Source organism: Adiantum capillus-veneris, chromosome 13 (genome assembly GCF_014529385.1).
Source record: "Adiantum capillus-veneris isolate H3 chromosome 13, ASM1452938v2, whole genome shotgun sequence".
NCBI classification, from domain to species: Eukaryota; Viridiplantae; Streptophyta; class Polypodiopsida; order Polypodiales; family Pteridaceae; genus Adiantum; species Adiantum capillus-veneris.
In genome coordinates, this window is record NC_140943.1 from 54,677,333 (window position 1) to 54,701,218 (window position 23,886).

The window sequence follows — 23,886 nt, forward strand, 5'->3', positions numbered from 1 at the left end:
GGAGAGATCAACACAGCACGTCCGCCACTTGGGATAATTTCCTACGACGTTAAAACTCTCTTCTTTTTCTTCTTCTCTCTCGCCTACTAGATGGCGACCCCTCACTTTTCCTATTTGATCAAGAAGTCGGCATCTTCCAAGATTTGCACTAATGCGACCATCTTCCAAAATTAGAGGGACATACTAAGCTGAGACACATTTTTCCCAAACACTGGCACTGCTGAATGTGCTACAAATGATTGGAAAACTCCGAAAGTTGCGAGCCTAGGCGCCTCGAAAGATCTACAGTTGATCGTGGACGTGACAAGGCAAGCCACGTTTGCCTTCTGCGAGAGTGTCCACCGCTCTTAAAACCAAGGCGTGGCAGGGCCAAGGATTACAGTACCACCGCTCTGCACCTCCAAGAGGAGAATCAAAGACTCCCGTTGGAGTTGCCAAGGGAAGTGCGAAGGAAATGTCTGCGGATCGGCAGTACAAGGTTCGCCATCGGACTCCTGACGCCAAGCAGGCGGCGGTTCTCGTGATAGATATGCAGGAGTACTTTCGCGGAATCGCGGGCCCTATCATTCCTGCCATGCAGCTCACCATCGCAACCTGCAGAGATGCTGGCATACCCGTCATTTACACTCGTCATGCCCACAAATCTCCTTCCGACTATGGAATGCTTGGTGAATGGTGGCCTGATGTCATCCATGACGGCACACCTGAAGCAGAACTTCTCCCAGAGGTATGCCCCTCCCTGGTCCTTTGCAATGACATTGACCTGTCTTCTTCATGTTTGTGTGTACGCATGTTGCATTGCACACCATGCTCATTGATGTTGAGAGAAAGAGCCATAGTCATTTATTCAGGTCAGCTATGCATGTGCTTCATCATTATCAGATGATTTGTTCTCAGATTCTTAGTTTGCAATGGTCAAACGGTTGTCTCTTTAAATTTTATATATACGCCCGACTCCTGACACAATTAGGCTGTCACCGATGTAGTATGTCGCATGAGTTAGGACAAGTGCATTGCGGCATCATGGCACATGCAACGTGCATGGACATTGGATGCTTCAGATTTGGGGCATAGGGAGTTCAATAGCTAGTCCACCACCACCACCACTGCCAAAAAAGAAATAAATATGTGGTTGTTTTGATAGTTGTTGCGGGCGTTCCTTCTTACCGACCTTAAGAGCGAGTTGACAGGGCACGTCCACTGTGCCTGGCCCATTTTGACTGTGACCCACTCGCAGTTCAACCATTGGCTATGACTTGCACTTTCGCACTCTAGTATAGTTCACGCATGCAATCTTGTCATTGCTACGTCACCACAACTCCTTACATTTGAGCTCATTTCCTTTAAATGTTAATCTGGCTAATCCTGGATTCATCTAGGTGTATTGAGCTCATTTTACCAACATTGCGTCTCTTTAGGTTCAAGGTGGAGGGCCAATATTGCACCGTTAAAGAGTCTCTTTAAAATGCTTACCACTAAGAGCTTTGGAAAACAAAGTTGTAAGAAATTGAGTTGATTGTTGCATTGTCATGTGCAGTGCAGTGGGTTTGCACAAGAGGGAAGTTACTCCGCTTCTTTGTCAACGGATGCCTCGATTTTTTAATAACTAGTCACTGATGTCTCTTTGAGCTTCAGGTACTGAGAGCTGACAGTATTTTGTTGAATGACTTTATGAAATGGAATTCCGAAAAATATGAAACTGACTTCTTCTTGACTTGTTTAAGTGCAGGAACTGATAGACGAAATGACTGCAGCATTTCGGTCTGAATGATCTCGAATAGACATGGTTGCAATAGGGGTTACTCAATCGGGCATCTGTGAGGTCGAGTGGATCTAGATACGATTGCTAATTGCATTGCCGATAAATCATGGTCTAAGATCCGAATGAATGTTGAATGTGATTTGTCATGTGATGTGACTGTCGATTGGTACATATGCTAGATGTGTGTTCCTAGTGCGTCGATACTAACAGTCAGTGTCTGCTAAGGCAGCGTATGGCTTCTGTTTGTTTTGCAGGCGTAATCGAGGGCGATTACAATGCTTTCAAGAGGGGGGTATGTCACAAAATGGTGCGTGGCATAACCCTAACAAACACACTCTCTTGCAGTGGCAGAGCCCTGGAAATCACGCTGGATTTACTAACGTGGCTGGCTGCAGTATGGACAAGCCCGCTAGCTGACACGTGGCAGCATGTACGGACTTCCGTGATTTACAAAAAGCTAGGGGCAGCTTTTGCGTGAGAAAATTTACGGCAGCTTTTAGGCCTTGCTTGAACTACGCAAGAGAGTTAGAGAGAGAAGCTTTTTGCTTTATTTTAGGGCTTAAGAGAGCTTGTGTGAGAGCTTTTGTCTTATTTTAAAAGCTTTTGATTTTCAGCTTTTGAAGCTTTTGGGGGCTCTGCTTTTTAGCATCTCTTTGTAACCTTTAAATATGTGAGCAGGCCTCTCACAACTCAGAGCATCCGGACGTAGAGTCTGAGTGTGAGCGCCTATCCGCACTCTTGTACTTTGAACACAAATTAATATAAAAAGAAAGACCGAAAGGGACGCCAGACTCTGGGGCCAATATCTCTAGGCATGGAACTCTGCCAGGCCAGTGTGGAATCAATTTTGAACCGTGAACTGTTTTGAAGCGGTTATTTGTGCTGTCGCGGTAGATTCTCGACTTGGAGTGTCCAAGTCTGTTACAGAGCATGTGGTGCTAGACCCTTAGCCATTGTTATGAGACATGCATCACGTGCATACGGAAAAGAACAGATTAAACAGACTTGTAGCACTTCAACAACAAATGAATTGAAAGAGAGAGAGAGCACACGTGACATTGAGTGGCGGAATTCCACCCCAGAGAGTACTGTCCCCAAACCTTGGTGTCCCTTTCGATATTTCTTTATATTACTTAAACTCAGCACAATGCCGGTATTCGTGCTCTGTACCTTCATTCAAAAGAGTGCCAGAGGCTGAGCCCTCTGCACATATTTAAAGACCTTTGGCCTATGAAAAGCAGTTATATGAAAAGCTTGAAACTCAAAAGCATTTGGTCCCAAAAGCGCAAAAAGCTGCGAGCGCGTTTTGTGGAAATCCGTACAGGTTGCCACGTCAGCGTAAATTGCGATAGTCCGTACATTGAGCCACGTCATCAACTTCCCACGCAATTGAGTGTGTGTGTGGGCTTGCTTTACTTTAATGTCTGGGTCACTTGGGTCCCATCAGACGGGGTCCCATAAGCTGGTGGGAACTTTTGCTTCTTCTGCTGCTGTTGCTTCTTCACTTAGGGTTGAGGCGCCCTCGGCGGAGATGTGGAGGTTGGCTCCATTCTTCAGTGGTTTGACACGTCAACAGTTTGTGATAGCCTTCAATGATAATAGTTGAAGGAGGTTTTGTTGGAGTGTGGACCCTACTATCTTCATGTTCTTTCCTTCCTCGATGGTAGTGTGGCCCTACAAATTTGGTCATTCCTTTGCCCTTTTGTGAGCTTTTCAGTATCAGTTGTGGGACAGGTTTATGATCTCTTGTGACCTAGTCAACACCAGGTGTTGGATAGGTTTGCAACCTTTTATGGGCAGTTTTTTGGATGTGCAACAATAGATTTGTCAAGATCCTTTGGATGACGGGTTTGCATGTAGTGTTGACAGCTGGTGGGGACATCTAGTTCCTACTCCCATAGTCAGTAACATTTGGATGTTTCTTCCATACATCCCTTTGGAGAACTCCAACCTTGGGGAAGTCCTTCGGGTGCAGATTTGGACATGGGCTGCAAGTATAGCAGGTTCTTCCCTTGTAGTTTTCGCTCAGCTTTTTGGCATTTTATAGATCAGCCCCATCGTTCTTTACGGGCTTGTTCCCCGAGCCGGTTCCTTTACTCTTTCTTTGAGTATTGGTATCATGTCGTGTATTGGATATTGATTGCACAATGTAGTTGTGGGAAAGGACAATTTTGGTGAAGATATAAGGAAGCAAGTTACAACAATGGGAGCATATGTTGTCACGTGCACATCTAACCCTGAGCCTGTACGTAGGACGTGCATGTCCAGGCACTTAGAGTAGTTGCATACCCTTTGATTGCACAAAGGATTAGCACCCAGCATTAGCACTCCACCACATATGAGCCACCTCTTATCCGCGTGTGAACCACCTCTTATAAGGCATTAAAATTATAAGCGACCCTTATGCAACGAAACCACGAAATGTGTTTCGGACATGGTGAAATGTGAAAAGTGTGAAACGTTTCAACATGTAGGTGAAACGCCTAATTTTTTTTGGGGGGTTTTTATTAGCACCTATACTATATATACCCAAAATTGGCGCTTCGGTTAAATGTTTCACCGAGGCTCCTCTGTTGTGGGTGAAACGTTTCGCGGTTATGTTGCCCTTGTGAGCCCGTATGCAGGACGTGCATGTCTAGGCACTTAAAGTAGTTGCATACCTTTTGATTGCACAACCCATTAGCACCAAGCATTAGTACTCCACTGCATATGAACCGCCTCTTATCCGCGTGTGAACCACCTCTTATAAGGCATTAAAATTGTAAGTGACCTTTGGGTTTTTAAAGTCAAATCATGGGGGCTGAAATGAAGCTGCTCAACCTATCTCTCTGGAAGTACATAAGCAAGCCATTGGGCGCTAGAGAAAGCAAGAAGTAGTAGTACCAGTACTTACAGTACCCGCAACACAAGTACCGAGCAATAGCTAGCGCTTTTTAGCACCCCTTCACCAGCGTCTTCAGCCACTTAACCTCAATGTTTTCAACATCTCCATCCAGTGCAATTTAAAGAATTACCTCTCTAGCAATAGAGGGGGGAGCCCTTGGAGGGGGGTTTGGGACCCCCTCTGGTGTTGGTCTCTCTCTCTCTCTCTCAGTTCGCATTCTCTCTTGTTTTGGTCTTTGCCCAACTCTCATAAAGTAAAGGGGGACACTTGTTATCCTCTATGTGGACAATCTTGTGATTACAGGTAGCCATGTTGAGCACATCTGCAGTACTACGGAGACCTTGGCTAAGGAGTTTGAGATGACAGATCTCGGCTTGCTTTATTGCTTTCTTGGATTGGAGATATGGCAGACAGAGGGGGCCATCTTTCTCTCTTAGGAGAATTATATCCAAGAGTTGTTAAAAGCATTTGGCATGATTGAGTGCAAACCTTTCTCAACCCCTATGGATCCCAATCAAAAGTTGTCATAGTATGACCCCCAAACGTAGCAGATACTAGAAAGTGTTAGAAATTGGTGGGTTCTCTTATTTGGGTTCTCAACACCCGGTTTGATGTCAGTTTCCCGATGGGACTTCTCAGTTCTTTCACGCAAAGACTTGCCAAGTCACATTTGGAGTAGACTCTTCGAAGTTTGCGGCATTTAAAGGCGACCAAGTCATTAGGCATTCACTATGTGGTTGGAGGTACGGACTCCAAGATCATTCTACAAGGATGAAGCGATTCAGATTGGGGTGGAGATCCAGATGGACGACGGTTGACTATAGGTTACACCGTTTCTTTTGGCTCATGAGTAGTTTCATGGAGCAACAAGAAACAGCCTACAATTGCCTCATCTTCCAAAGAGGTAGAGTACAGGGCTGTGTGGAATGCTATATGTGAGTCAGTGTGATTATGAAGGCGATTTTCGGAGATGGCATTTCCTTAGTAGACGAACATCATGTACTTTGACAACCAGAGTTTTATAGCCACTGTGAGGAATTCGGTGTTCCATGCGCGGACCAAGCATATAGAGATACAATATCATTTTGTTTGTGAGATGACCAAGGATGGCTCTATTCGACTAGTGACATTCGGACGTTAGATAGCCTTGCCGATATCCTCACCAAACCTCTTCCACAGACGACAATATTCTCTCATGCTTGGACTTGTTTTGCATTTAGGAGGTGTTAGAGTTCAGATTCCTGTTCGGTGGTGGCTCGACTATCTCTCAAGAGCAGTTTAGGGAGTGGGTTGTTTTGTGGCTTGTATCTGAGGTAGATGTACCTTTTCTCGACGATGCACTCCACGGTGTTTGCCCACCCGGTAAGCTAGCATGAGGCAGGATCCGTGTTCCTAGGGTTTTTCGGGGTCATAGTCTGGACTCTTTTGCAGTTGTGCTACTAAATATGTGTGTGAAGTCACTTTTAGTGAGTTTAATATTGATTAGCATTTTAGCCAGTTTTTGGGATCGTGGGGTTTTCTAGGCAGGTAGGGCAATTTCCCAATTGCCCTATATATGCAAACCCCACCTTGTACTTTTGGCATGTTATGCAGTCCAGAGATCCAATGTTTTGGACACACACCCTCTCTAGTGTTTTCTCTCTCCACCATCTCTCTCTCTCTCTCTCTCTCTCTCTCTATCTCTCTCTCTGGCGTTTTCTCCCATCGATCCCTTTTCCTCTTGCTCCCTCTCCTTGCTGTGTCATTTCCTGCAGGTTGTTCCCGTGCCCGTACGGTGGGCCGTTTGTGCTAGGAGCTTGAGTACGAGGAGATCTATAGTGATAGATCCGAGATCTGTTGGCTGTCGGGTCTCCAAAGGAGGTTTACTCGTGGTTGTAGACAAGTTCATCACCCGATTCACCCTTTTCTGCTACACCTTTGAGAGTCATGCCATGTCATCACATTTGTGACAAAGATGGAAGTTGAAAAGGAGGCTTTGAAAGATGATCGACTTTACAATCATTGTGGAGAAAAAGGCCATTAGTGCGGAAGTGTCTAAAGTGAGTTGGCGAGGCTCAACTTCTTGACTTGGATATACTACCTACTGAGACTTCTCCACGGACATCGAAGGTTGAGATAGCTCTTGTGGCTTGAGATTCTCAGAGTTGGATCCTTGATAGTGGTGCGTCATGGCACATGACATCTTCAAAGGATCTGCGATCTGACTTGCGACGACTCTATGGTTTCATTTTCATTGGCGAAATGAAGAATTGGAAATTCGTGTTCACAGTGAGGATACATGGAGTTGATTCCGGATGGCAGAGGGGTATGTACACCTCCAAGGTTCTTTATGCTCTAAAGTTAGGATTCCATGTCATGTAGGTGCGCAAAGTGTGTAAGTTAGGCATGGAGGTGGTCTTTACAAAGGATACGGTGCTGATACGGGATCTAGACTCCGGCAAGGAGGTCAGAGGGGGCACTGTGGAGCAAGCTCTTTACAAGCTCCAAGCTCTTTCTTCATCTACCGGTACTCTTGCAAGTGATCTATGGCATTATCGTTTTGGCCATTTGAATGATGCTCTCAATTGTGCTTTTCATGAATAGTTGATTGAAGGCTTACCAGATGTTGGGGGTAGGCATGGGAAATATATCAATTGCATTCGTGGGAAGCAACATAGGGAGGCTGCTTAGAAGCACTCTACACACTGAGCTACTGCAGTTTTGGAGTAGCTTCACACCGGCCTTTGTGGAACGATGAAGAATCCTTTCTTGGGTACAACTCTCTATTTTGTGTTGCTCTCTATTTTATGTTGCTGGTGGATGATTTCAGCCACTTTACTTGGATATACTTTCTCGAGCACAAGCTAGAGGCCATTGATCTCTTCAAGAACATGCGTACACTCCTCGAGAAGGGAAGCGGTGAAGTGTTGAGGACAATTGGATCAGACAAGGGTAACGAGTTCACCTCCATTGTTTTTATACAGATGTGTGTGGACCATGGCATCAAACAGGAGCTTACGAATACTAGATTTCCCTCAAAGAGTGGAGTTGTGGAGCGGAAGAATAGGAATGTGGTGGAGATGGCAAGGAAATGCTCGTGTCACGTGACACATCCAACCCTATGTGTCCGTGGACAAGCTACAGCATGACAAGGGTTTAGTCAGTCCAGTCAGTCTAGCTTAGGAAGTGTTCTGGCACTTTTGTGAGTGTTCGTAGACCGTGCATACCTAGGCACTTAGAGTAGATGCATATCCTCTGGTTGCACACTGCATGATCATCAGCATTACCATCAGAATCCATCAGGAGCATTTTCCAGTGCATTAAAACCTATTTTCCCTATTTTTGACATTTTTCACTTTTAATTAAGTGACTTTTGTTGGGAACTGAGTAGGGCAAAATGGGTAAGATAATATATAAGGAAACCAGGGCTAGCATCATTTGGCAGAAGAGCAAGGAGAACACAGGCCAAAGCGCAATAGGTTCCCCCTGTCTATCTCAGCAAGATTCCCCCCCTTCTGCTTGCGTTTCCCCACCTAGCCTCATCAGCGTTTTTCAGCCTATCTGGCGATCTCAGGCAGCGCTTCTAATCAGCAAATTCAGCAAGGATATAGCCTCTGCATATAGCGTTTTCCAGCCTTGCATTGGTGTCTCCAATCGCATCGTTGCATCAGCAAATTCCCAGCCACAGCCAGCGCTTTTTAACAGCACCTAATCAGCGTTTTTGGTCAGCTATAGTCAGCATTTTGGGCTGCCATAATCAGCGATTTGAAGCAGCAGATTTCAGCAGCACACCAGCGATTTTCAGCAGCTCATAAGAGACCAACAGATGGCGTTTTTTGCAGCAACAGCATTTAGCCAATTCAGCGTTTACTTCATCACCATTTTCAGCCGAAGATTCAAGTCGTCGCCGTCGACAACACCCTAGTCGCACATTGCATCATAGTCCTCAAGTACACCAGAGTTTTGTACCGGTTGTGCAATCAATAGTAGACACTCTCGCCATCGAGAGTGGGGCCTTCGAAGGAGGGTTTTACAACGTCCCGGTGTCGTATTCTCTTCTCTTCTCTATCTCTCAGTCTCATGCACCTTCACGCATAGTGTCCATTCACTTTGTTTGTGTCCATTGAATCTCTCATTAAGAACGGAAGGCTCTACCTTCCATATAAAAAAGGAACCCTAGAGCACAGTTCGGAGCACTCATCTTGAGCAAAGTTCAACTTTCACTTCGGCTGCACCTTACAGCTCGAGCATTGAGACTTGTAGAAGTCTTTGTGGGTGGAGGCAGTTGCGACAACAATTCATACTCTCAACTAGTGTCCTCCGACTTCGCTTTCAAGGAAGACTTTGTCTGAGACTTACTTTGGGAGAAAGCCCAATGTCTCTCATTTTCAGATATTTGCGAGCGATGCCTATGCCTATGTACGTAAGAAGCGGAGGGGGAAGTTTGACCCGAAATTCAACCAGATGGTTTTGGTTGGCTACATTAGTCTTTTTGAGGGATATGGGCTTTATGATCTAGTGAAGAAGGACGTTGCATTAAGCCGAGGAAGCCGAGATGTGGTCTTCGATGAGCGTATTCCTTCAGAGGGTGTCTATGAACCCTTTTCCCCTGTTCGTGTTCCTTAGGCTTCGGCGGAGAAAGCACCTATCCTTGATGATGTAGATGACAACGGCTCTCACCATGGTGTTGATGTAGAAGAGGATGTATTAGTAGTTGCCTCTTCTGGGGGCAAATCGGATAAGTTACAGAAGTGGCTATTGGAGACTTTGCAAGATGCATCTACTTCAGATTTCCCACTAGATTGGTGTGAGGCGGGTACTACGCGACGCTCTCAATGATTTGAAAATGACCCCCACTTCTAGGGTTGAGATGTGGTCTTCGATGAGCGTATTCCTTCAGAGGGTGTCTATGAACCCTTTTCCCCTGTTCGTGTTCCTTAGGCTTCGGCGGAGAAAGCACCTATCCTTGATGATGTAGATGACAACGGCTCTCACCATGGTGTTGATGTAGAAGAGGATGTATCAGTAGTTGCCTCTTCTGGGGGCAAATCGGATAAGTTACGGAAGTGGCTATTGGAGACTTTGCAAGATGCATCTACTTCAGATTTCCCACTAGATTGGTGTGAGGCGGGTACTACGCGACGCTCTCAATGATTTGAAAATGACCCCCACTTCTAGGGTTTCCGCTATGCTCGATGGGGGACCAAATTCGGTTCCCTGGGCGAGTTTATTAGCAGCTCAAACAATGTCGTATATTGATTGGGCGTCCTAGTGATTTATTTGTTGGGATGAGAGTAGGGAAAAATTTGGGAGTCCCTATACTGTGTCATTTGTAGATACAGCCAGTGTTTGGGTCTACTACTCTGTCACAAACTGATGACGTGGCAGCTTGCAGGACCCGAGAATTGCGTCGACAGGCTGACTGTACGGACAATCTCGGAAAATGCGTCGCAATTCGCCCTGACAGCTTGACACATGGCAGTTGTACGGACAGCAGCATACGGACCCGCTTTTTGCGTTGATTTGCTGACGTAATATTCCGCACGGATTTTCGAAAATTACGCTGACATCTATTAGTAGCTTTTGATGGAAGATTTTTAAGAATTGCTTTTGGGCATAAAAGCTTTTGAGTTTAAAGATTTTTGGGGCTCTACTTCTTGGCATCCCTTGTACTTATAAATAAGTGGGTAGGCCTCACTTCTCAGAGCATCTGGACGCAGAGTGTGAGAGTGAGCGCCTGCCTACTCTCGTACTTTGAACACAGATTAACATAAAAAGAAATACCGAAAGGGGCGCTAGTCTTTGGGGCCAATACCTCTTTGCACGGAACTACGCCGGGCCGTGTCGACTTTATTGTGAATTGTGAATAAGTTTGAAGTGAATCTCTGATGTGTCGTGGTAGAATCTTGACTTGGGGTGTCCAAGTTTGTTACAGTGGTATCAGAGCATCAAAAGATTCTTCTTGTACGGAGGATCCGATCCTTTTTGCAACGCATGCAGACTTTTGTGAAAGAATCTTCATGTCCTGACCCCGGACTTATTAGCCACTCCCACCCTTCATACATCGCGCATCGGGCGCGCTCCCATCTTCATCGCTCCGTGGTACAGGGCATAAAGCCATAAAGAATCCCAGATTACACATGGGTTCTTGTGGAGAATCTGACAGAGATGACACCTCTCAGTGGGAAGGCAAAGAAAAGTTGAAAATCCAACGCGGGAACTGAAGAAAAGAATGAAGATTTGGGCAATTTTTTTTTTTCGAACAAGTTTGCTAGAACGGAGTACAAATGTCAATTGCAGATTGGCATATGTGTGAATAGATTGATTAAGTACTCTAGGGACTCGAGATTGGCGAGACACCTGAAGAATTACCCGATTGATAAGATTTACTCGAGATGGCATGGCCATTGCTTCTCCTCTCAGGTAGGGAGGAAAGCCGAAAGGACAGACGAGTGCAGAAAAGTGGAACCTGTACTCGCAGAAAGAGATGGACAAGAACTTTTGAAAAGAAGCACTTCTACAAAGCCAACCAATATGACTTCCCCGACGACAAGAGCAAGAAAACAAAAGAATTTAAAGAAGGTGGACAGTTGATAAAATTTGAATCCTTTTCTGGATTCCGAGATGCTCTGAGGGCTTTAGCCTTCATCTAGCAGTTTGACATAGACTTCTCTGGAGGGCAGTTCTTAGAGGCCTCCAAGATTAGGAGGGCTGCATCTTTTCTTAAAGGAAATGCTCGAACATGGTGGTCCACTCTTCTTTTGAGGAAGGAAGCTCCAGTCAAGTGGTTGAAATTCAAAGGCTCTTTATTTCTTCTTGGCTGACCCCGGAGTACGAATAGGATGCAAGAATCGCTTGGAATCACCTTCGGATGACCAAGCGAGATTCTTTGGACGCTTATTGCGAGAGATTTTGGGACTCTTTTCTATCAACCTTTCTTTTAAGAAGGTCACCTTAAGGAACAGATTGAGCGGTTTTGCTACGGAGTCCCTACAGAGTTACTAGACTACTGCCTTGAACACAAGTCAAATTCTATTCAAGAATTGATGGGTCATGCGAAACAGGGTTTCTTGATACAATTCGGGAATTTGACTTACCCCACTGATGAGATCTTGACTCAGAGGACCAGACAGACCTCCAATAATGAAAGTAGAAAGAAAAAGAGTTCCTAGGACAAAGAAAATCACGATACACGACCCCGATTGACTCTTAGAGAAAGGGCTATCTATCTCGAAGAGGGGAAGTGTTTTGGTTGCGGGGAACTAGGGCACATCTCCGCAAAGTGCCCCAGAAAGGCACAAAAAGGCCAGACTGAAGAAAGGCTAGAGAGTTCTAGGGTAGTAGTCGAGTGCAGAAGAAAAGGAAAGATGAAAGCAGGACTGGTTCCAGATTGCATGGGTACTGACCCAAGCATGATTGATGAAAGTACAGAACTTTGCCGAGTTTAGGGCAAAGTGAAAGATCAGGAAACCCTCATTTTTCTTTGATGGAGGAGCCAAGGCCAACTTCTTTTCACTTGAATTGGCGGCTCGATTTGGAATTATGCCCAACAGGTTGAGGCCACAGGCAGAGGCAATTCTAGTGGCACCCGAACGGGATGTTGCCATTACATCGATCATTGGCAAACTTCGTTTGCAATGTCAGGGGTATTTAGGGCATGAGGACTTCTATGTAATGCCCTTAGGAAGGTTGTGATGTCTCCCTCAAAATCCCTTTGTACCACAAGAACAACGCCGTGGTTGACTATCGGACTGAGAAAGCGACTTTGACAAACAAAGGGCAGAGAGATCGTACTTGATAAAATTTAGTTTCTTTACTCAATTTTCTTGAGAGAAGTGAATGATGATTGAAGGTCGAATATGTTTTGACCTCGAAAAGGAACGACAAGATTTTTTGCATTAGGGGCTGACTGTTTCTCTGAAGGCGTACAAAGCGAGTTACCTCCTTTACGTCGTGAAGATCACATGATTGATTCGTGATAGTACACCAGTGAACTGGCCACCTTACAGACTTAGCCGAGGCCAAGATAAAGAAACAATGAACCAGAACAGAATTCCATATTATGAAGATCGATGATATACTCGATAGACTTTAGATTTCTACTTGCCGATTTGATATGAAGATTGATTATCATCAGATCTGTATTGCTCTAGGAGACGTCTACAAGACAACTTTCAGGACGACTTTTTGGATTTTCAGAGAAATACCAATCATTTCTGGGTTTTCTAGACAGTGAAGAAGCATAAATTGCTTATAAATGTGAAAAAGAGCGAGTTTTTTCTTTCTGGAGATGCACTTTTTGGGACCCATCGTCTCAGCAGCAAGAGTACAAATGAACCCGGCCAAGATTGACACTATACGTGATTGGCTCGATTTGAAGAATGTCCATGAAGTTAGAAGCTTCTTGGTCTTATGTTCTTACTACCGCCGGTTCATTGGAAAGTTTGCAGAGGTAGCTTCCCCTTTGCACATTCTGACACAGAAAGGAGTCCCTTTCTCGTGGGGACCCACGGAGGTGACTACCTTTCAGACATTGAAAGAGAAATTGACTACGGGACCAGTATTGACTTTGCCGGATTTACGAAAGTCATTCGAAGTATATTGTGATGCTTGTGGTCGTAGTCTAGGTGCGGTCTTAATGCAAGAAGGCCATGTCATTGCCTATGAGAGCCGATTGTTTCAAGGCCGGAATCGACAGCACAGATTTATGAGAAAGAGCTTTTGGCGGTCATCCATGCTCTTACTCAGTGGCGACATTACCTACTCGGAGCCGATTTTACGGTATTCATTGATCATCAAAGTTTACGCTACTTCATGTCATAGAAGCAGCTTCGGAAAAGCAGATGCGGTGGGCTAATATCTTGTCACAGTTTCAATCCCTGATTGTCCATGCACAGGGACCAAATAACTTGGTGGCAGATGCTTTGTCCCGGAAGCCGTTAAGTCTTGGCTATTTCCGCGATTCATTATAGAAGCTTCGTGGATATGGTTGATTAGTACGCCACAGATCCAGATTTTTCGGATGTATTCACACGAGTATAGAATGGGGAGGTAGTAGCGGGATATTCCATACGGGATGGCTACTTGATGAAGAAAACGATGTTGTGCATTACATAGCCGTTGAGGGAAAATGTTCTAACTGAATGCCATTGACCACCTTTTACGGGTCACCGCAACATTGACACCACCTTGAAAGGTGTGGAGCGTTACTTCTTTTGGCCGAGACTCAAGAAGGATCTAGACGACTTTGTACGCAGTTGTTTGGTATGCTTGAAGGTCAAGTTTGGCAGACATAAAGCACAGGGATTATTACAGCCTTTACCCATTCCACCTGCCCCTGGGAAAGTATTGCTATGGATTTTGTTTTTGATCTCCCGAAGACACAGAGTGGGCATGTTGGCATTTGGACCGTCATCAACAGATTTAGCAAGCAAGCTCACTTCGTTTCAGTGAAGAAAACAGTCAAGCCGGATCATTAAGCAAGACTGTTGATTTCACAGATTTTCAGATTACATGGCATGCCTGAGACAATAATCTTTGACATAGATCTTCGATTCATGAGTTTGTTTTGGAAGGAGAACATTGACACACAGTTGCAGTTCTCGTCATCTTTCCACTTGCAGACAAATGGGCAATCTAAGACTGCAAATTCAGTCGCACTGGATTTATTGAAGTCTTACATTTCTGATCAGAAGACTCAATGGGAATCATGTTTTGCCCTTGGTGGAATTTGCCTACAATAACATGATCTACTCTTTGATAGGGAAGGCGCCATTTGAGATTATTGAAGGTGGTACGAAGGTTCCACCCTTCCTTAGCACGAAAGATAAGATTAGTGAAGCCGACCAGTACACGAGGGACTTGGACACTGCTTTTGCCAAAGTCCAGGAGGCTGTAGCAAAATCTCAGGAAAGACACAAGAAGGCAGCAGATCGACACCGTCACGATTTGAAATTAAAGGGAGATGATTGGGTGCTCTTACGTTTTGAGAAGGCACGTCTAAGAAAGAAAAAGGGAAAGGAGCGGCTTTTTCCAATGCTTAGCATGAGATACTATGGACCTTTCCAAATAAAAGAAAAGATAAATGATGTCTCCTTTAGACTGAAGTTGCCCAATACTAGGAGGATTCACAATGCTTTTCATGCGAGTCCCTTGAAGCCTTTTAAAGGCGATGTGCCCGATGATGGGGAGCCAGATGATCAACCTGAAGTGGAGGAAAGCGAGGAGATACTCGTTCCAGAACAAATATTGGCACATAAAGATAGAAAGATTAAAGGTAAAGTGATTAGGCGGCTCTTGGTTAAATTCAAGAACTATCCTGCATTGGATGCGAAGTGGATAGAGGAGGAGGACCTAGCAGATACTCCTTAGATTTTGGAACTTTACCTTGAAGCATTCGATTTAGCATAGTCTACTCCGATAGAACCCTGATTTCAACATGGGTGAATCTAGTGCAGCGAGCTTGCACAAGAGGGGAGTTGCCCGCTTATTTGTCAACAGATTACCCCGATTTTTGATATAGAGTCACTGATGTCCCTTTGGGTTTCAAGGATATTGCCGGGCTGACAGTATTCTGCTGTATGACTTTATGAATTGGAATTCCTGAAAATGAAAATGATATTGATTGATTTGTACTTGACTTGTTTGAGTGCAGGAACTGAAAGACGAAATGACTGCAGCATTTCGGTCTCATAAATCTCTATAGACATGATTGCAATAAGGATTAGTTAATCGGGCATCTCTGAGGTCCCGACCGGATCTAGATGCGATTGCTAAATATGTTGCTGATTAATCATGGTCTGAGATTTGGAATGAATTTGAATGTGATTTGTCAGGTGATGTGCTGTGATTTCAAGTGATGTGACTGTCGATTGATACATGTGCTAGATGTGTTGTGCCTAGTGCGTCGGTACTAACAGTCAGTGTCTACTAAGACAGTTTATGGCCTGTGTCTGTTTTGCAGGCGTAGTCGAGGGCGATTACATTTCTTTGAAGAGGGGTATGTCACAAACTGGTGACGTGGCAGCTTGCATGAACCGAGAATTGCGTCGACAGGTTGATTGTACGGAAAATCCCGGAAAATGCGCCGCAATTTGGGTTGACAGCCTGACACGTGGCAGTTGTACGGACAGTATTGTACGGATCTGCTTTTTGCGCCGATTTTCTGACAGCAGATCCGCCGATTTTCTGACGTGGCATTCCGTACAGATTCCTGAAAATTACGATGGCAGTTTTTAGCAGCTTTTGATGGAAGATTTATAAGAATTGCTTTTGGGCATAAAAGCTTTTGAGTTTAAAGATTTTTGGGGCTCTGCTTTTGGGCATCCCTTGTACTTATAAATAAGTGGGCTAGGCCTCACTTCTCAGAGCATCTGGATGCAGAGTCTGAGAGTGAGCGCCTGCCTACACTCTTGTACTTCGAACACAGATTAATATAAAAAGAAATACTGAAAAGGGCCCCAGTCTTTGGGGCCAATACCTCTTGGCACGGAACTACGCAGGGCCGTGTCGACTTTATTGTGAATTGTGAATAAGTTTGAAGTGAATCTCTGCTGTGTCGCGGTAGAATCTTGACTTGGGGTGTCCAAGTTTGTTACATACTCTCTCTAGTGTTCTCAATCACCTATGATCTCTCCTTTCTCTAGCGTTTTTACTTGCGATCTCTCTTCTTCTTTCTCTAGCGCTTCACTCTCTTGCTCTTCCCTCCCAATTCTGCAGTGTTTGCTTGCTGGTGTTGCACCCGGCTTGTGTGGTGGGCGGTTGACACACGGACGACAATACTTGTGAGATCTGTAGTGTTACATTCTAGATGTAGTGGCTGTTTGGTCCTGAGAGGAGGTTTACTTGTAGTAGCAAACTCGATCATCATCCGATTCACCTTTTCCGCTGCACCTTTGACAGTCAGGGTTGTACTATTGGATGACTATCATGAGTCTATAACTTCCACTTTCCTTTACAAGCTCTTGGATTCATCTATGTACATGTCTGGCTGGAAATGGTTGAAGGATTTCATGATTCTAATGATGCTGGCTGGTTGCGCATCTATGTGGTAGCTGTTACTTTAAGTAGAAGTTGCAGGGAAGAGTTATGCAAATGTTTGCAAGTGCATGTAGAAGGCAGCTCTGAGTGTGTAGGGATGTATGCTTTTTCATCAAAAGCTGGATTTGGTGTGGAGTCCTTTTTTCTTTCCAAGGACAATGAAGTTCTGATGAGCCCTTTCCCATACGAAACAACGCAAAGGCTCCTTGTATTGTACCTTTGCATTCTTTCTTTCACCATCTACAAGTAGTGGTGCGTGCAAAGTGGAGCTGCTCAGGCTATTGTTTGTGTAATTTTGACAGTCCACTGTTTGTAGCTTTAAGAAGTCGAAACCTTTTTGGCTTCTTGGCATGAGATTTGTAAATTGGCTCTATCAGGTAAATAAGCAAAACGAGGACAAGCTCATTCACAAGCATACATACAGTGCCTTTTACGGCACTGATCTCGAGAGATTCTTGAAGGAGCAAGGCAAAACAGAAGTCATTGTCACTGGAGTCATGACTAACTTGTGTTGTGAGACTTCTGCTAGAGAAGCTTTTGTCAGGGGATTTCGTGTGTTTTTCTCTTCTGATGCAACTGCTACATCAGCTGAAGACTTGCATTTAGCCACACTGGAAAATATGGCGTATGGTTTTGCATATCTAGTGGATTGTAAAACGTTGAAGGCTTCTCTTTCATAAGAAAGTTCATTGTCTTAGATTGCACTAGGAAATGGACTGTAAATACGATGTTCTGTTGTCATGTGCAGAAGTGTTTTTAGTAAACAGCAATTATGTGAAGCTTGGAAATATGTGGTAATATGTAGTTGAAAAGCTTAATGGGCATATAAATAGGTGCAATTGTGGATCATAGTCATAAGCATAACTGGAATTATATGAAGCTTGGAAGTATGTAATTGAAAAGCTTAATGGGCATATAAAGAGTGTCAAATTGAAGTATTCCAGATTTGATAGTAGTTGCAATTGTGGATTGTTAATCATATGCACATAGAAAACTTAACTTTTTTACCAGATAGCTTCAAAGCAATGCTTACGTACACCAGTTTGTAGTGCAAATTTTCCGGTTGGGATTACAAAATCCACTGTTTTAATTTTGTTGGACATTACTTTTCAATGGCAAATTTTGGGCAATGTAGTTATACATCCCGGTATATACCTGAGATTTTCAGATATATCCTGGTTGTCTAACTAGGTTGCCTTGGAAAATTATGGCTTGAAAAATGTTTTTTAAGAGCACTGACAGTTAGGATCATAAGCTCCAAAGATGCTCCTATTTTTTTCATGCATTTATTATTTCGATAATACACTCATATTTCCTCCTTTGAAAGTTTGGCAAGCTCATATCCAAGTATACCAAATCAGAATATGTCATGTGTTTGAAGGCAATTGTAACCTAACTACAAACTATGAAGAATTATATTTTTGCATTTTCAAACAGCCTCTGTTATGTCAATGGTTTAGGGGAAGTATATGGTGAGTGGTGCTAACTAAACTAGGCTGTAATCTATCTCTCTCTCTCTCTCTCTCTCTCTCTCTCTCTCTCTCATAAACAGGTCTTGAATTCAACTCTCCTCATTGGATAGATCTTTTTAAGGTCGTTTGGGATAGTTTCCTACGATGTTAAAACTCTCTTCTTTTTCTTCTCTCTCTCTCTCTCTCTCTCTCTCTCTCTCTCTCTCTCTCTCTCTCTCGCGTGCGCGCGCACATTTTTTTTTTGTAAATCAGATTTGATTAATTTACAAGTGAGAAACCTCAAACCGCGGAAAACCCAAGGAAAAGAGGAAGTAAAAAAAGCAATGTTGTATGATGCTCCGAGGGCTAGAAACCATCAAAGTAAATCCTATTAATATCCCCAGCCTCATAAGCGAAATGCAGCGCTTGGATAGTTTAAAATAGGGAAACAGGGTAATGTCAATGCCTTGAAACATCAAGAAGTTGAGATAGTGCCAAATGGCCCATAGAACCGAAAATCTGACCCAAGCAAAAAAGATTTCAAACTGAGACTACGGAGATTGAAGCGTCCCAAAAAGCCAAAACCGTTTGTGAAAAGTGGTGGAAGGGAAATAGAGCCGAAGAGCAGTCGACACCTATCAAATGAAGGATTTGGAGCAACGACAATCCCACAGGAAGTGTGGCATAGTTTCCTCCATTGTACGATATTTGGAACAACAACATGCAGAGCATGCAATGTGCTGCCCATAGGTAAAGCTCTTACCAAACAGCGACACAAGAAAATACTTTCCTTCAAAGAGAGATGACTGCTAAATGGAAGATAGCGTATGCCTCCACCACAAGGGATGACTTGGAGAGTGACCACAACCGATTATCATGACGCACAATCCACGCATCAAATTGGAGGAGAGCGTAGACACTACCGACCGAAATGCATTCCAAGTTGACATCCAATCCAAAGAGCGGGAGTCTTCATTCAAAGGAGAAACAAGAGAGAATTTCTCGCCAAAGTGGCGAATAATGAGGTCCCAATCCAAAAAGAGAGTTCGTAGCAGAGAACGAAAGAGCAAGATGGGTATCATCTACCACCTGATGCACCTAGCATACCCCTTATTGAGAAAGAAAATATGCTTGACGAGGAGAGCGTTGGATCAAAGTAGAGGAGAAAGCCTTGCTCCAACATAGGCTCTCCAATCGGAGGGAATTGCCAAGAGAAGATTGCTAGCCATTCCATTCCAAATGCATCTTGATAGCCTTCCAATCAACAATGAGAGAAAAAGTAAAGGGACATCCAAGAATGTGCCCTTCAAGCTTGCCAAAAATGACCTCCCAATAGGTTTGGCTACCCATGACCAAGGGATGGAGTGACAATACGCGCACAAACGTGATACCCATAAGTGACCAAGACTGTCGTCATGCCAGCAACAGGGTAGCTTTTCGAGCCAGAACATGAGTACTCAAATCCAAAATATTCAACCCGCCAAGGCGCTTCGGAGAACACAACTTGTCCATAGATAAGAGCCGAAGACTCTTTTTGCGAGCTGAGGTGTGCCAGAATTGCTCCAAAATAGTCGACAAAAGGGAATGCCAACATGACGGGGACCATGTTAATAGAGGCAAGTAAAATTGCACATAAGCCATAAGAATGCATTGGACAATCTTGAGCCACACATGGAGAGGCCAAGTGGACAATATCCAATAATTTAACTTGGAGTACAAACGTTGGAGCATCCAATCCGTTTTTTGTGAAGCTGATGCATTCCAAGTGAGGGGATAACCCAAGTGACAAACTATGACGTGTGGAGGAACAACATCCCTTGGCCACAACTACTTATGCCAATCATGCTCATTTAAAGGTAGCAGCTTAGATTTACGAAAATTAACTTTGAGGCCTGTCGCCAAACCAAACAAGTGAAGAGCATGCATGATTTGTTCCACATCATCATAGCGATTAGGAGGCATAAACAAACAGTCATCCGCATAAGCCTCACCAACAAAGTGTTGCCTAGATGGCCATGCAATCTACCAGCAGAAGTGAAAACATCCAAATATATAAGCAGGGGATGAGTGGCGATTGCATAAAACAAAACGCTGAGAGGACAACCTTGCGTGGTAGACCGTCGTAGAGGCCAAGGGTCTGTGAGAAAGCAATCCAACAAATGTGCCGAAGTACTATGTGCATATAAGAAAAACACAACACGGGAAAGCTTAGGCCCAAATTCCAACCGAAGCATGTTGTCCGAAATGTAGTCCCAAAGAACAGTATCAAAGGCCTTTTCAATGTTAACTTGTATGACCAATACATCCTACTGAGTGTATATTCCATGCCAATGACGACATTCGCCAGGTTATCAAAAGTTTGACGGCGAGGGATGAAGCCATATTGATATTGATGTAGGCTATCATATAGAAAGCCCTTGAGGCAATCAACAAGCATTTTAGCCATCAATTTATACACCACAGGCTTGAGTGTAATTGGCCTCCAATGAGAGAACACTTCACACAACGCATGCTTGGGTATCAACTTGAGCAAGCCATCTCTCCAAGAGGCGGGCAATGCCTGTTGTTTCCATGCCTTACTCATGATGAACAACAAGGGCATCTTTAGGTAATCCCAAAACGACAAAAAAAATTCCACAGTAAGACCATCCCATCCCAGAGCTTTCGAATGACCCAAGTCAAGCAAGCTGGCATACAATTCCGACTCAATGAAAATGGCTTCCAAGTCTTGAGCCTGTTGTAGTGAAAGAATGGGAGTCACATGCGATAGGAACCATTGACGCGCCTGGCAAGCTACCGTAAGGGAACCTCAAAAAGCTTGCCAAAATGCGAGTGTAAAGCGTGAGCCAAGTCTTCTAAGAAAGAGGTCCACTCGTCGGATGGAAGTTTAATTCTCTTGATAGCTTGCGATTGTCGAGAATGACTCGAAAAATTGTTTCGAAGCACAATCTTTATCAGTAAAAGCTTGTTGGCGAGCGCAAGTCTTCCACTTGGCCAATTTTTTCTCATCATTATGACGTAACATAGTGTTGGCAGAAAGCAACTCAGTCGACTGAGTCTCAGTGAGAGAAGAAGTGTTGGCCAAGTGCATCAATTTTTGACTAGTATCTTTTGCATGTTGAACTTGGTCATGCAATTGTGACAAATGAAACCCGCCATAATCTTGGACAACACATTGAACGCGCATAACAAAGCGAAACCAGGCTGTGTCCATATCAAGGTGCATCTGTGAAATCAAAGGTGGGATGATATCCGCAATCATAGAACGGAAAAGGTCATGCTTAAGATAAGCATTATTGACATGCAAAAGATGCCTCCTAAGGAGGGATCCGTCAGTAGAGAAAGATCCAAAGCGCAATTTTTAAAAAAAAGGGGAGTTTCATATGAGAGACACAGGGTGTAATCAATTTGCATGTCACATACAAAGTCATCATGAAAAGATACCAACGATCTAGTCAAGCGGGATACATAGATTGAGTATTATGTTGAAATGTGAATCCGGGATCATCCGCATTCAGAAGAGGCCATAAATCCAAACCATTACAAATGAGTATAAAATGATCTCATGATTGGCGTTCCACATGAAGCATATGAGAGTCCCTAGTAGTATTGTCTTCGATATTTGGAGCATTATTAAAATCCCCACAGAGAAAAGCATTGGAATGCCAAGAATACGAGAAGATAGCACTCCACAACCATGCTCGATCAACAGACACTGTGTATGCATATAATCCCCCAAATTCAAATACTTTCCCATTAACTATACATTGGACAACCATCCATCTCCCATCTCGATCATTGAAGACCAGAGTTGGGAAGAGCTCATTCATGCACTCCAAAAAAACGAGCCGATCGTGCATAAGCAATCCAATAACCCGCAAAATAGGAAGTTTGTTTGGAAAAATGGTGCTGGTTATGCTCTTGAAGAACTATGTCCGCCTTACATGTATGTACATAGTGCCAGGTAAGTCTCCACTTGTCGTGGTTGCATAACCCCCGCACATTATATAAAATGCAATTCAACGAATTATGCATTCTGTACAGTATACACAATGGGCGAGGAAACAATAAAATGAGACTCAAGCATGGGTGCCCATTGATACATCCTCATCGACAGTGGGCACATGAGGTGGCACAGCGTAACTAGGACTAGGAGCGCTCAAAACAGGGGCACCATGCGATGAAGAGACTTCCCTTGTGACCACTTCTTTATATGAACGAGAAACTTTATCCCAAGCCTCAGCCAAAAAGTGTTATCATTACAAGGGAGTTTTTGCTGAGGAACATTTTTCAATGGGGGCACAAAGATAGGGCTTTAACAGTTTTCTTCAGCACCAACCAAGCCTAAGAAATTGCAACTTGTTCTTTGCCTTTATCATTTGCATTCGGAGAAGCAGGGATCAACTACAATTGTGCTTGCTTGCATTTGCCTTTAGTCGTCCTAGCCATGGCGGTGGAAGCTGACAGGCCTTTGATCAGTGGCTCAACAGAAGACATGGAGACGGAAGGGAAAGGGACAGTTGAAGGTGGCGGCTGCAGATTCGGTTCCGAACTCTCGGACTACATATGACCAAATTTGCCACAACGGAAGCAAAAATTGAGAAATTTACCCCATTTGAGTTTAAACGGGTGCTTTCTAACCACTGTATCTCCCAAATCAACCGAAATACCTACTAGTGTAGGAATGTCAGTGTCCCACAGAATACAAAACCGATTCGTGTTGGCGTCCAGCAGTGCGAAGAAAATCCACCAACTCGTCCCCCAGACATGGCACTTGTGATGAATAAGACTCTGGTAATCCTTGGTGAGAGCCATGGCAATACACGAGTCATCTGCGTATTGAAGAAAAGAGGAGACATTTCGAGCAAAGCATCTCGAGCATCCATGTCGGCAAGCAATACTTCATAAAAGCCTCGTGCGCCAAGGTAAACTCCCTGGACTGCTTTCCGTTTGAGCAAGAAATCAACCCATTGGCCTACATTCTGAGCCGTAGGCATTTTCCCAACGAAGAAGAGAATCATTGCGTGAAGCGCATATTGCGCAACAAGATCCATAAGCTCCTGTACAAGAATGCACACTTTTGTGATAGGAGCAGGTCCTTCCTTGGCTCGGTGCACCTTCAAAGTCGTCATGCAAACATTCCTTGATTAGGGTTAAAGCATGCATAACGAAGCTTTCCATGGACTTCCAACGCTTGTATATACACTGTTCATCGGATTCCATGCGAAATATCAACCACGCTTTCCACATTTTTGTACAAGTTCACACTGCTGCTACAGATCCTCGTAAAAAAACACTACTGTATGCCTATTGGAGCTTCCTTTTTTTAAATTTTCAGATTGCTGTACACTTGCTGAACAATGATCTCTGCTCTAGAACGCCTGTTGAACCACGACTCTAAGTGACACAGGATGGGACGTGGAGGCGGGTAAGGGGATCGACGATGAAGGATGATGGCAGGGATCTCGAGGCGGACAAGTCCACCCAAAAAATGGCGGCGCCGTTGGGGGGCGGGGGTTTGAACGCAAGACGTCGCTCCTCAATGCTTTTTGAAGCATGGGCTAACCACTACGTCTGCCCGCGCACATTTGAAACCAAAGCCGTTTTACAGAATGATATAAACGATAAACTTGGATGGTTTAGAACTAAACCCGGACGGGGCCCTTGATCGGGTTTAGTTCTTAGTCGGATTTAGTTTTAATAAGCCATCTACGACCCAAAACACCTCTACGATCGCACGTGGAATTCCCGTCCATTGATCCCTCCCCCCG

The 23,886-nt window shown here is 44.2% G+C and overlaps 1 protein-coding gene across 2 annotated transcripts; it reads left to right on the forward strand.

Moving 5' to 3' along the window:
• The first annotated feature begins 242 nt into the window (after positions 1–242).
• Positions 243–17,480, forward strand: LOC147444022 (nicotinamidase 2-like). 2 transcript variants are annotated; one of them, XM_086526774.1, is made up of 2 exons: positions 243–727; positions 15,564–16,171. In XM_086526774.1, the coding sequence occupies exons 1-2, from the start codon at positions 455–457 to the stop codon at positions 15,861–15,863; spliced, it is 573 nt and encodes a 190-aa protein (XP_086382900.1). In that variant the 5' UTR covers positions 243–454; the 3' UTR covers positions 15,864–16,171. The 2 variants fall into 2 exon arrangements, with proteins under 2 accessions (XP_086382900.1, XP_086382899.1); XM_086526773.1 differs by lacking the exon at positions 15,564–16,171 and adding an exon at positions 17,042–17,480 and having other exon boundaries at positions 252–727.
• The last annotated feature ends 6,406 nt before the right edge of the window (positions 17,481–23,886 follow it).

Excerpts from the sequence above, each read along its gene's own strand:
- LOC147444022 (XM_086526773.1), top strand. The coding sequence starts at position 455 with ATGTCTGCGGATCGGCAGTACAAGGTTCGCCATCGGACTCCTGACGCC. Across the intron at positions 728-17,041 it reads AAGCAGAACTTCTCCCAGAG|GTAAATAAGCAAAACGAGGA; the intron begins GTATGCCCCTCC and ends TGGCTCTATCAG.